At 50.5% G+C, this 12,321-nt stretch overlaps 6 protein-coding genes across 6 annotated transcripts; 4 read left to right on the top strand and 2 right to left on the bottom strand.

Annotated features, from left to right (window-relative positions):
- The first annotated feature begins 41 nt into the window (after nucleotides 1-41).
- Nucleotides 42-1,312, top strand: V1518DRAFT_417732 (P-loop containing nucleoside triphosphate hydrolase protein). Its single transcript, XM_066904379.1, has 4 exons — nucleotides 42-298; nucleotides 391-529; nucleotides 590-595; nucleotides 662-1,312. Exons 1-4 carry the CDS (start codon nucleotides 246-248, stop codon nucleotides 1,052-1,054), a joined length of 591 nt encoding a protein of 196 aa, XP_066759010.1. The 5' UTR covers nucleotides 42-245; the 3' UTR covers nucleotides 1,055-1,312.
- A 322-nt stretch (nucleotides 1,313-1,634) lies between these two features.
- Nucleotides 1,635-5,380, top strand: V1518DRAFT_417729 (ANTH domain-containing protein). The gene is made up of 5 exons (XM_066904378.1): nucleotides 1,635-1,742; nucleotides 1,795-1,920; nucleotides 1,978-2,277; nucleotides 2,335-2,714; nucleotides 2,770-5,380. The coding sequence occupies exons 2-5, from the start codon at nucleotides 1,806-1,808 to the stop codon at nucleotides 5,158-5,160; spliced, it is 3,186 nt and encodes a 1,061-aa protein (XP_066759009.1). The 5' UTR covers nucleotides 1,635-1,742; nucleotides 1,795-1,805; the 3' UTR covers nucleotides 5,161-5,380.
- A 258-nt stretch (nucleotides 5,381-5,638) lies between these two features.
- V1518DRAFT_417726 (uncharacterized protein) lies at nucleotides 5,639-7,155 on the top strand. The gene is made up of 2 exons (XM_066904377.1): nucleotides 5,639-6,078; nucleotides 6,135-7,155. Exons 1-2 carry the CDS (start codon nucleotides 6,034-6,036, stop codon nucleotides 6,879-6,881), a joined length of 792 nt encoding a protein of 263 aa, XP_066759008.1. The 5' UTR covers nucleotides 5,639-6,033; the 3' UTR covers nucleotides 6,882-7,155.
- On the bottom strand, nucleotides 7,024-7,736 carry V1518DRAFT_417724 (splicing factor 3B, subunit 5). The gene is made up of 4 exons (XM_066904376.1): nucleotides 7,613-7,736; nucleotides 7,477-7,559; nucleotides 7,302-7,425; nucleotides 7,024-7,238 (listed from the first exon to the last, which is right to left on the bottom strand). The coding sequence occupies exons 1-4, from the start codon at nucleotides 7,613-7,615 to the stop codon at nucleotides 7,179-7,181; spliced, it is 270 nt and encodes an 89-aa protein (XP_066759007.1). The 5' UTR covers nucleotides 7,616-7,736; the 3' UTR covers nucleotides 7,024-7,178.
- Nucleotides 7,446-9,301, top strand: V1518DRAFT_417722 (uncharacterized protein). The gene is made up of 7 exons (XM_066904375.1): nucleotides 7,446-7,594; nucleotides 7,650-7,862; nucleotides 7,925-8,000; nucleotides 8,065-8,074; nucleotides 8,134-8,246; nucleotides 8,307-8,417; nucleotides 8,472-9,301. The coding sequence occupies exons 2-7, from the start codon at nucleotides 7,752-7,754 to the stop codon at nucleotides 9,107-9,109; spliced, it is 1,059 nt and encodes a 352-aa protein (XP_066759006.1). The 5' UTR covers nucleotides 7,446-7,594; nucleotides 7,650-7,751; the 3' UTR covers nucleotides 9,110-9,301.
- V1518DRAFT_433650 (timeless protein-domain-containing protein) lies at nucleotides 9,151-12,264 on the bottom strand. Its single transcript, XM_066906230.1, has 5 exons — nucleotides 11,633-12,264; nucleotides 10,982-11,580; nucleotides 10,806-10,931; nucleotides 10,660-10,750; nucleotides 9,151-10,611 (listed from the first exon to the last, which is right to left on the bottom strand). Exons 1-5 carry the CDS (start codon nucleotides 11,958-11,960, stop codon nucleotides 9,197-9,199), a joined length of 2,559 nt encoding a protein of 852 aa, XP_066759005.1. The 5' UTR covers nucleotides 11,961-12,264; the 3' UTR covers nucleotides 9,151-9,196.
- Between the last annotated feature and the right edge of the window lie 57 nt (nucleotides 12,265-12,321).

Here is a 12,321-nt window from a genome sequence, read left to right as displayed (position 1 = left end):
GTAAGTGCCACCGCATCCGGATCCGAAACCCTAGGCTCAACCTCGAAGACTACTAAGCAATCATTACTCGATATTCTTGTGGCGCGGCCAGCAGTTTGGACAATTGCATGAGATTCATTTGGCTTTGATATTATTCGAGTTACCATAACGAAGACGGTGTGTCACCGAACGCGCGGCCTTCGGAGGTACTGAGAACGGTAGAGTAACCCACACGACCTCTACACTCCACAGACTAGTGGGCAAATATGAGTTCAAAAACATGGGATTATATTGCGAAAATTGTCATGATAGGTGACTCGTATGTGCCGACTTGTTTTTCTTGCTATCTATCTTCTTGTGATGCGATAGTGAACATCGAGAGGATCGCCGAAGGCTAACGGGACTTGATAGTGCTTGTGGCAAGAGTTCTCTGACAATTCGCTTGACGGACAATACGTTCAGTGATACGCACGACGTTACCATTGCCGCTGAGATTGGGTCAAAAATTGTCCCTGTGGACGATAATGTGTTTATCAAACTGCAGATATGGGTCAGTGGCACTTCCAGTTGGTGGTCTGATGGCTGCGTAACATGCTAACAAATACAATAGGACACAGTATGTGCATAAAGAACTGGGATTTATCGATTTTAAAGCTGTATTTATTAACCCTACCAACGACAGGCGGGCCAAGAGCACTATCGGGCAGTCACGCGATCGTACTTTCGTAACGCAACCGGTTGTCTTCTAGTCTACGATGTTACTCGCCGTGATACATTCATGCATGTCCAGGAATGGTTAGCAGATCTGCGTGCACAAGCAGATCCTGAGATTTGCGTTCTCCTCGTCGGCAACAAATGCGACCTTTCAGATACTCACCGGCAAGTTTCAGCGCAAGAGGCCAGAGAATGGGCACTTGCCAACGGCCTCTTGGATTTCGTGGAAACCAGTGCGAAGACTGGCGATCGCGTGGAGGAAGCATATTTGCAAGTTGCTCGGGAAATATACTACAAAATCAAAGGTGGCAAGTTCGACATCAACGATAAGGTGAGTTGCTATGCAACCTTAGCAGAGTGAAACTCGTTTACTAATACTTTACTGTTAGACACATGGGATCAAGATAAACAGTGCGAAGTATATTGGTAACAACGGAAACATTAATTTGGATACAAACGCCGACAAGGACTCGGTTAGCAAGAGCCGATGTTGTTGAGTGACTGATGGGTGTTTGAGTTAGTAGACAGTAATGGGAGTTGCATTTGAAAGTTGTTTATCGATTTTGTACTATTATTTAATATACTCTTTAATCGCCGATAATTTATTCCGCTTAATCGACCTTATTGTTTGAAGATATACTTGCTGTGATGCAACTGAAGCTGGACGATGTGGGCTAGAGTTCGGACATGTCAATTGGCTGGAACTACACAGAGTATGTCAGAGGCTTCTGACTGGTAAGCACACATGAAATTAAGTCGTAGGAAGCTTCAGAAGAGTAAGAGCTTTCAAACACTTAAACACAGCCACGAAGCAGATATAAATAGCTGGAACTGGGATACGCGTGTTGTATGGTGTGGCATTACGTGGCAGCCCTGGTGAGGGTTAGGTTGTCCTGGAGGAGTGGGTGTGAAATTGTGGGCCGCAATAGCTGTACGGACGGCCTTAGCTGCCTTATCGACTTGTCGACAACTTTTGGTATTCCTGGCGCATTCGCAGCTCAATCTGAACTTGCGATTATAGTTCAAAGCACCGCCAGTCGGGGAGGCAGGTATGTAATTTTGATTGCATTCTGTTAAGGAAGTATTCGCTAACGTTGCTAGATTTCAGCACGATGTCCTCGTATATGCCCCGTTATGACGCTTCGAGGTCTGATCCGGATCTAGCGGCTTCGATCAAGAAAGCGACGTCACTTGAGGAGACAGCACCCAAGCGAAAGCATGTTCGCAGTAAGTACTTTGGGACTTGATTGTTTCATTGATTCATCCGGTGCTGACCGGATCAAGACTGTATTGTGTACACCTGGGACCACAAGTCTTCGGAGGCATTTTGGGCGTCTCTCAAGATCCAGCCAATTCTGGCCGACGAAGTACAGACGTTCAAGGCTCTGATTATGGTGCATCGTGTTCTACAGGAGGGCCATCCAATTACTCTGCGACAGGCTCAGAATCAGATTAGCTGGATCGAAAACTGTGCCAGGAGCGTACAGGGTGATGGATTGAAGGGCTATGGTTCACTGATCAGAGAGTACGCAGACTATCTATTGGCTAAGCTGAGATTTCATCGAAATCACCCGGAGTTTAACGGTCAGTTTGTGTTTGACTGAGGTGGAGCGATAAGAGAATACTAATCATGAGGTTCAGGTACTTTTGAATATGAGGAGTACATTTCGCTAAAGACGATCAACGATCCGAACGAGGGCTACGAGACTATCACCGACCTTATGAACTTGCAGGATCAGATCAACTCATTTCAGAAGATAATTTTTGCTCACTTCAAGCCGGGATCATCAAACGAATGCCGAATCTCTTCGCTTGTAGGACTAGTGCACGAGTCATACGGTATCTACAAATTTGTGACATCAATGCTACGGGCTATGCATGCAACTACCAACTCGGATGATGCTCTTGAACCCTTGCGCATTCGATACGAGGCTCAGCACCATAGACTTGTTGAGTTCTACTACGACTGTGCAAACTTGAGATACCTGACAAGTTTGATTTCTATTCCCAAGCTTCCTATTGTAAGTTTCTACTGCTATTTGAATATGGCTTTCGTCACGCTAACCGTCTGTTCAGGATCCTCCGGATTTGTTCAAAGACGATGATGACTCTGCACCGGCTCTTCCTCGTCGGCCTGCGAACATCGAAGATATTTCCGACTCGCTGACAGCGACACCTGAGCCGGATCCTAATGAGCTTTATGCACAGCAGCTGGCGGCACAGCAGAGGCAATACGAAGAGGAGCAACGACGTTTGGCAGCTCAACGGGAGGCCGAATTGCGTGATCAACAGCAACTTGCAATGCAGCAGCAGGCGGAATTCGAGAGACAGCAGAAACTTGCACAGGAGCAGCAACGACTTGCACAAGAGCAGCTTGCAAGAGAACAGTTCGGTAGTCAAGCACAAGGAAGACTGGCGGACCTCGAGAGGGAAGCACTAGCTCTAAAGGGCCAATACGACCAGGACCAGCTGATGCTAGAGCGTTATGATGGACGAGTCAAGGCTCTAGAGAACGAGCTACAGCAAGTCACCGCGAATGCTACTCAGCAAATAGCATCCAAGGACGAACAAATCAAGTCGTTGCAAGATCAGCTTGCTATGTGGAAATCGAAATATGATTCTCTCGCAAAGCTGTACTCGCAGCTACGGAAGGAGCATATTGACCTTATGGCGAAGTACAAAGCTGTGCAGGCCAAAGCAGCTTCAGCTCAGGAGGCTATCGACAGAAAGGAGAAGCTCGAGAAGGAACTTCGGGCGAAGAACATCGATCTGGCTGATTTGATCAGAGAAAGAGATAAGGCTAAACTGGAACTTGATAGGGTTCGTGGAGGGCAGAGCGACGAGGTTGGCCGTCTTACTCGTGAATTGAACGATGCAAAGCAAAGGCTGGATCAGTCAGAGAGAAGCAAAGGCACCGAGCTTTCGTCGCTTCTGGCGCGGCATAATAAGGAATTAGATGACTTGGAACAACAACTACAAGCCAAGCAGCGTGCGCTGGATGACATGTCGGATAGGATTCAGGGCTTCGATGGCGAGTCGGAGCGACTTCTGAAGGAGAAGGAGCAGGAACTGGAAGTCTACAAAGCCGGAATGGATGAAGCTTTACTGAGGTTGAACGAACTTAGCATGAATCAGAAAGATGCAAATGCTGCCATGGACGGACAAATTGACGGATTGCTGGTTGAGCATATGGGTAAGTTGAGTTCGATTATTGATGCAGTGTTGCAGTCTGCTGCGCAGCGTGTTGCCGATGCTGTGTACGAGCTCGATTCTCCCATGCAGGCCGGAAACCAGAACTCGTCTCCGAGTTATTTGTTGTCTATGATTGAAAAGGGGCAGTCGATGGCGACTGACTTCGCAACTGCATTCAACAATTACATAGCCGATGGACCGAACGGAGACCAGGCAGAAATTATTAAAACATCGGCTATGTTTTCAAGTGCAATGGCCGATATCCTGATCAACTCCAAGGGTCTAACGAGACTTGCGAATGATGAGAAGAACAGTGACATGATTATCAACGCTGCCCGTGATAGTGCGGTCTGTGCTGAGAAGTTCTTCACTAGCCTATTCTCGGATCAGTTGCAAGGTCTGAGCGTAGACCAGAAGACTGACCGGGTTATTTCAAACAACATTGATGTTCAGCGTCTTCTGCAGCGACTGGCTAAGATCGGGGAAAGTTTCGGACCGTCGAAGACGAGGGGAGCCGGAGTCAACGGATTGCTATCGTCAAATGGCGACATCGGCGAACTTGTGGATAAGGAGATGAGCGCCGCAGCTGACTCTATTGCGAAGGCTGCGGAGAGACTTGCGGCACTTATGAAGAAGCCGAAAAATCCAGGGCTTACTTCATTTGAATTGAAGATCCATGACGCAATATTGGCGGCTGCGATTGCGGTCACGAATGCAGTTGCTGCGCTGATCAAGGCGGCCACTGAGTCTCAGCAGGAAATTGTGGCGCAAGGCCAGGGCACAAGCTCTCGAACCGCATTCTACAAGAAGCATAACCGATGGACGGAAGGCTTGATTTCTGCCGCGAAGGCTGCTGCTACTTCGACGAACGTGCTGATTGAGACTGCAGATGGTGTCGTGAGCGGCAACAACTCGCTAGAGCAGCTCATCGTGGCTTCTAACGACGTTGCTGCATCGACAGCGCAGCTTGTTGCTGCGTCAAGAGTTAAGGCTTCGTTCATGTCCAAGACGCAGGATAAACTTGAAGGCGCGAGCAAGGCCGTGAATGGTGCTTGCCGCAATCTCGTGGCGCAAGTGCAGGCGATTTTGCAGCAGCGTGGATGGGGCGAGGATGAGAGCGAGAAGGTCGATTACAGCAAACTCTCTGCGCACGAGTTCAAGCGACAGGAGATGGAGCAGCAGGTTGAAATTCTCAAGCTTGAAAACGATTTGTCGTCGGCACGGAAGAAGTTGGGCGAAATCAGGAAGGTCTCGTATCGTCAGGACACGGAGTGATTTCAATGAAGTTTCGTTGGACCTGGAAGAGAGATTATTGTGGGAATTTATTTGGCAGTTTGATGGAGGATGGCACGCCCGTCCCTGCTCGTGAGTCATGTGCATTAGCGTAGTTTCTTTGAGCTCTTTGGTTTTGTACAACTATGCTTTGTCATATCGTCAAGTAGTTCGTTCTTGTGGCCACGTTGAAATCTATATTGTGGATCCACACCAATCAGAGATGCTGTGCTATGTACGAGCGACTGGGGATGAACTTCATGTTACGCAGTCAGACGATGCGCGCACCGTAAAGCGGCTTTGCACACTCGTAGGTCGTCAGCGGAGAACGGAACTCGGAAGTGGTGAAAGTTCGACTCCGAGGCCCGAGCCTCTGCATTTTCTGCGGTGGCCCCGGAGGACGCTACGCGACGCCACTGACGTCGGATTTTGCCACGAGTAAAAGCTCGCAAAAGTCTGCGCATCACGTGCGCGCCCAAACGTCATAAGTGTCGTGCTGACCGGCGGCCGCCATCATACTTGTCCGCGCACATCTCCCACAGCTTTCCAGAAGCAAGAGAGCCTGCTGATACAGTTTGACTCTTGCTCTGGCAGAGCTGCAGCGCTGGGTCAAAAAAATGTGCACGCGGAATAGTACGCGTACGAGGAGCAGCTGTCGGACGGATTCGGCGAATGGTGACCGAGAATTACTACACATGCGTGCGGCTCGTCATCGTCGACTTTTCTCTCCGCGCGCCTCTATGCAGTCCGCGCACAAGCAGCAAGCCACCTCCGTATCCTCTCATAAGCACCCCGCACGCACCCGTCTGAACGTGTGCCATACACACGCTTCAGAAAGTCAGATCCAGTCGCCCACAACAAGCACAGGCAGCAGCCATGGAAGTCAACAGACGCAACCGCATCGCTCTCACGGTATCTACTGTGCGCATTCGTCCGTCTTTTCTTGTTCTGCTCACAGCGCTGACCGCCTCCACTAGACCGCCACCCTCATCCTCACCTTGATTGGAGTCATGCAGCTCACGAAGGTCACACATTTTCACTCGCCGCTACCTGTGTTCTTCCCGTCTATGGCGATTCTGCTACCTTCCGTGTCGCTGTTCCTGCTGGTCCTGCCGATCGCTTCGTCGAGAATTTTCTCTGAGCGAAAACTACTTTATCCTGCGATTTTGCTCTCCATGATCATCTTCACGACCTTCCTTATTGCGCTGCAAGTGCCGTATCTATCCTCGCTCAGCACATGCATCCATGCCGCTGCCTGGGCACGTTTATTCACCGACAACAGCGTCAAGCTGGAGCGGATCGAGACCTCACTTCACTGCTGCGGTTTCAACTCAGCGCTCGATCGCGTATTCCCGCTCCCGTCTATGGACTCCGCAGCAGATACATGCACGGTCAAGTTCAAGTATACTGAGTCATGCGCGGTCAAGTGGGAGCGCGAGACCACCACCGCCTCGGAGTGGTGCGTTGTCGTGTACGGGGTGATCCTCGTCGGCGCAATCGGTGCTTTGTTGCACACCATGCTCGTTTATAAGCGACAAGCGAGCGGACAGCAGAAGTCGGGGCAGAATGTGACGCACAACAGCACTGCGTCGCGGTTACTACCCTTCGCATCGTATAACGCCCTTAGCGATGAGCGTCCGGTCTCTGAGCGTGCCGGGCTCTTAAGTGCCTCTACCCCTGCTCGACCAGGGTCAGCCAGTCTTCTAAATGAGGAGACACATTAAGCGTCTCTCATCTATGATGTTTACGACGTGCTTCACTACACATTTCTCTGCAGCTTCAGTGTCTACACTCTACTTAACATATAATTGGATGCGAGGTTCTCTCATTTATAATTGCATTATGACTTTGTTTGCACATACGGATGGGTCATCGGCGCGTAACTAAGCTTGGCTTTTGCTATATCGTGATGTATGCTGCATGCCACTCGTTTGGCTTTTTCTTATGTACTGAACTTCAATATTGGGAATTGTTACAATAGATATGATACATGACTTGGTTATCTTGACGGTATATCTGTGTCAAAATTCCTGCTCTGACAGGTCCTTTTCTTTGGGAGGTCCACATGGCTGGATCATCTTCTGTAGCAGGGCGTTAGTACGCACACGTCGCCTTGTCCTTAACCCGGCATAGAATGCACGCACCTCGATAAACATCGTTTTCACGATATGCTGTGGTTCATTCAGCGCGATAGCGAACTGCTCCAGCATCGCGGGGTGGCCGATGTACGTAGTGTACGTATCGCGGTGGATATTTGACAGCCACTCGCTGTAGTTCACGTTAGTACCCGGAATGCTTCATAGTGGAATGGAAGCATACTGCTTGGTCGTGTCAGGGTGGCCGACACCGACAAACCGTGTCTGAAGCTGCTCAAGCTGTTGCTGTGCCCGGAGTTTGTCGGCCTGAAAATTAGCAATGCTCTAGGTATCCCCGTACAGTGAGTTGTATTGCTTACCATAACTCTGTGCGCGTGACACTATCGGGGTGACTAGGATCGACGACACTTTAGTGCAAGATCGTGCGGCCGGAGAAGAGCATTCGTGAACTCCCAACGCCCAGAGTCATCACGTCCACCTCGCCAGCTCCCAACTGCAATGCGATCGTCAGCAGACCAAACGGCTTCGGACTCGACAATGTCGTCTCCTGTATACGACGTGTATTTGCGCTTTCCTTTTCCTCGGAACGGGTTTAATGAGCCACAGCCTGTAAGATTTTTCTCGAGTTTTGCGGATCGCGTGAAGCAGGTGTACTGACTGCGAGACTGAAGGTGGATTGGGACGCCGACAAGGAACAGGAACTGTGGAAGGTTCTGTCGCGGACGCAGAAGCGATCGGAAATAAAATGTGAGTAGATCTACTGAGGCCGGTTGATGCGGAGTGCGGTATAATAATGACTTTTGGGTACTAGGGCAGCAATTGTATGATTGATTATTCGTCGACCAGCACGCCGTCAATACGAACTAACCGGCGACATTAGGGCTGAATATTTCAACGTCTCCGTCGTATACCTGCTTCAGCAGGCCGGGTGGCTATACGAGCGGGAGCTGCAACAAGTGCGCGAGGAAATGCAACGGGTGTCTTCTCAGAGCAGTATGGCATTCCTCTTTGGCTGACTACAAAGGAACTGGAGGCTAACGAGACGAACTCAAGTGCTGCTTCTGAACCCATCACGATCGCATATGTCGCGGGAAAGTACAGCTACGCCAAGCTCGGACGGGTCGGCTTCGTTTCGGCGCGTTCGCGCGACAAGGCCATCCGACCGTATGTAGGTCTGCCTGCGGAGTTGATGTTTAATTGCTGACGCAGTTATCACAGGCGTGTCGATGTATAACGTAGACCGGACCGTCTCCACACCTCAAGACGACCGCACCGCATCTCCGATCTCCAACGACTTCCACCCCGCCTCCTCGCGCTACCCCGACGGCGAGCGGAACGATTCATTTGTCCCCTTATTCACAGGACAACGCGATACGCAGCAAGACGTGATGACCGCGTCCACAGCGAGCAGGAACGAGTGGTCGTCCTCGCGCACGACGCCGTATATTCAGTCTAGCTTCACCCGTGGTCCGCGATATGGCAAGGCGCAGCAGCGGGCGGAGCAACCGTTCTTGTCGTCGCGGCAGGCGGGGATCGAGGGTAGCAATAATGCCACCGGAAGAACGGCTGCGCCGGGGACGACGTCCGCGACCATGATGTCCACACTCAACACGGTGACGCCGACGTCAGCTCCCGCGGGCAGTGGTGACATTGCATCCCCGTCGCCGCTGTCGCCGCGACAGAGCGGAGGCAACCAGGCGAGCACCGGAAGCTCATTTAGCGATATTTCCGAGACCAGCATCAGTCGCTCCGCGCTAGAGGATGCATTGTTAACCGATTTCAAGGGCAATGGTATGGCGAGCAAAATGTCGGCCATTTCAGGAGCGCTGCGAAGTCGGTATTTTGAGAGGCATTGAGGGTGGCGCACACGGTGTTGTAGAGGAATAATTAGTAAATTGTACTGATTATCTATAAGACTTGACAATGTGGAACTAATTGCGACCTCATGCAGTAAGCATCGAGTTTTCGCGCGAATGCAGGCCGGTACCAGTTTCAGGCAGCACGAAGTCATTGAAAATGTCCGATAACAATACATCCGGACCAGCGCCAAGTACTTCAGTGGCATTACCACGATGGCTGGCGGAGCTGCTAGACGTAGTCGCAAGATTACTCGGTGACACAATCGACATCGGCTTTGGCTTCGTCGCCGGTTCGACATCTGACAGACGCTCTATATCTTGGTCTTCGTCTTTGTGAAGATGCATGATTTTCGTCCTCTTCCGCTTCTTCTTTTGCTCATCGTCGTAGCCGTGTTTCATGAAGAACATCGTGTCACCCATTTTCGTGAACAGAAGCTCAATGTACAGCGCCGGTCGCTGCTCAAGCATCCGCTCTAGCCTGCGCATGTAGTGACGCATAAAGTTCTCGACTTCTTTCCGTGCGGGCTTGTACGGCTGAATACCCGTTCGAGGGTCTAAAGACTTATACAACATGTCCATGAAATCGATGCGGTAGAGCAAGAATTCCTCTTCACACTTGAAAAACACTCGGTGGAAAAACCCAACTATGTGCTTGATCTGCGTGGAATCGAGTTCTCGCCAGGCTAGAAAGACAGTGCGGAACATGTCGACTGTTGCTTGCGTCATGAACTGCGACTGAAACCGCGCGAAATCAAATGCGCGCTCGTGCGCTACAGCAACAGCCTCTTCCTCCTCATCGTCATGCTCTCCGAATTTGTCCGACAGATCATCGATTTGGTCGTCGATTCCGTCGTTGTCGATTTGCTCGTCAATGCCTTTGTCGATACCCGCAGCGGATTTTGCCTGTTCTACCTTGACGGACGCTAGTACACTATCGTGCCCGTTGGCAACCATAGTGAGCTTCCGCTTTGTTGACTTGCGTGTCCGCGCTTTGGACTTGATATACATCTTCGTGTTCTTGGAGTAGTCCTCGAGAACTTTGAGAATCAAAACCGTCAGTTCGCAGCAGATCTGCAGCATTAACACACCCTGTCCTTTAAGCACTGTCGGCATATGCGCTAGAATATTCAACATCGCCTCTTCGTAGAAAAGACGGGAAACCATGTTCTCCGCGATCTCCTGATCGCTGATCAAATCTCCAGTTTGCATTGCTGCTGCAATTAGAAGGATGTTATGGAAGCAAGTCATTGAGTAGGAGATCTTCTGCATCTCTCGCCTTTCCACCGCATTTTGCAGAAGCCTCATGACAATGATAAGACTTCTGTGGTCAAGAACACTAGCGATCAGCCCGAAGCCTTGGGTTTGGTTGGGGTGTTCCTTTTGTCGTTGTCGCTCCGCAGACATGAACCATGATGACAAATACAGGTACTGTAGCTTTTGCTCTTCGCCAACTCTGTCGGACTCTCGCTCAATCTCCTTGCGGAAGTTGACCATAAGAACTGCTTGATGTTAGCTTGGTCCTCACGACTACTCAATCAAGAACATACCGTTGAAAGCATTGTCGATGAAGTCTTCCACAAATATACGCAGTTCTGCCTTAGCTTCTACCGTCAGACGGACTGGCTTCTCTGGCTCATCCTATAACAGCTTAATAATCACACCATGTAGCAATGTTAAACACTAGATTGCATACCGGCATAACTTTACGTCTACCTCTACCTCCTGACGCCCGAGGTTTCTTCAATGCATCTATACTGTCCATGCTTGAAGCTGAGCTGCTAAGACCATGTTGCCCAGAGATTGTAAGCCGATCGGTTTTCTGTGGGTTTGGTTAGAAGGAAAACATCAGCTTCGATCATGGCGACTTACGTTGACAACCAGCGACGTCATAGTTCCAAACCGGTTGTGTCTAGTCATCCGAGCTTTGGACTTTTCGTATCCCTCTTCCAGGGAGAGCCATCGCTTCCTATCAACTCCCGTTTCTTCCGCGTCTGCTGGCTTGACGTCGTCTATCGGTTGCGCGCCGAACAAGTTCGCAGGGTCGACTCCTCTCACTAGGTTGTATAGTAGATCCACGAGGACGATGAACAGACCCGAGAACTCCGAATCGCCAGAAAGCATGGTGACAAACTTGAAGATATTCTGCTTCGAGAATGCTATGATCGCATCATTTCGTCCATCTCGTGAGTCGTTGCCCGGGTTCTCGCGATCGATAATTAAGATATTTCGGAAGAAATATAGAGCAAGCCGTATAATGGCCTCCTCGCGACTGCTTCGATCTCGCTTTGGCGTCGCAACAGACGGCAGTGCGATGGACACTATAGAATACAATAGTTTTGGCTGTGCCAGAAATGCACGCCTGTAGCCACGTTGAGCAGTCTCGATGTGTGATTTATGGCGATTCGTAGCCAGAGTGTTGCGAGAACCCTCGAGGAGCAGTGGCCATGACAGCGGGACCAAGAGTTCCACTATTCACAGTTAATATAAACGCTTATAACAACAGGCTCAAGTATTACTTACAGCATGCTAGAACAATGCGATAATGGGTACCCTTTGGCCGTCCTGCCTCCTGCCAGTTGTTGATGATGGTTATGAGGTCTTCTGTGACCAAGTTTGTTTCCGAGATGACGCGCGCCACGTCGAGACGGTTGTGCTTCTCGTCAAACATCTTGATCCATAACTTCAAGTCTTTCAAACACCCGAGAGCGTCATCGCCGAGTATGTAGGGCGCATTTGGAATCGCATGATCAGGTCCTCCGAGCGCGGAAATGAGCGAGATTACATGCGCCTTCGCAAGCTCGTCGAGCGGGTCTGTGGTCTTCGCCGCGTTATTCGCCAACGTCTCCATAACTGACAGCACCGATCTAAAAGCGACGGGAGCACAGTGTCGTTATGGCGCTCGCCAGCACTGGCAGTAGTGAGCGGATTGTGGGCGAGGTAACACGCGAAGATTCGACGCGTCAAGATAAGGTTTGGCAACGCCTGCGAACGCGTACGTTGCGCGAACGTGTGCGTCGATCAAGCTGGCCGAGACACGAGCTGCGAGCTGCAGTGACTCTCCGTTCAGGCGCGGTACGCGTACCGAAAACGGGCGCGCTGTGTAATTGGTGGCCGCTGCGGAAATCAAATCCAGGACAGCGGGATGCGCAGGTTGGATCCGGAGAAGGGAAAGAAAATCCCGTAAGTTGACTTGTCTCGGGTGCAAATGT

The sequence above is a fragment of the Limtongia smithiae genome (assembly GCF_038497785.1).
Source record: "Limtongia smithiae strain NRRL Y-17922 unplaced genomic scaffold V1518scaffold_7, whole genome shotgun sequence".
NCBI classification, from domain to species: domain Eukaryota; kingdom Fungi; phylum Ascomycota; class Lipomycetes; order Lipomycetales; family Lipomycetaceae; genus Limtongia; species Limtongia smithiae.
This window is presented reverse-complemented; position numbering and strand designations above follow the sequence as displayed.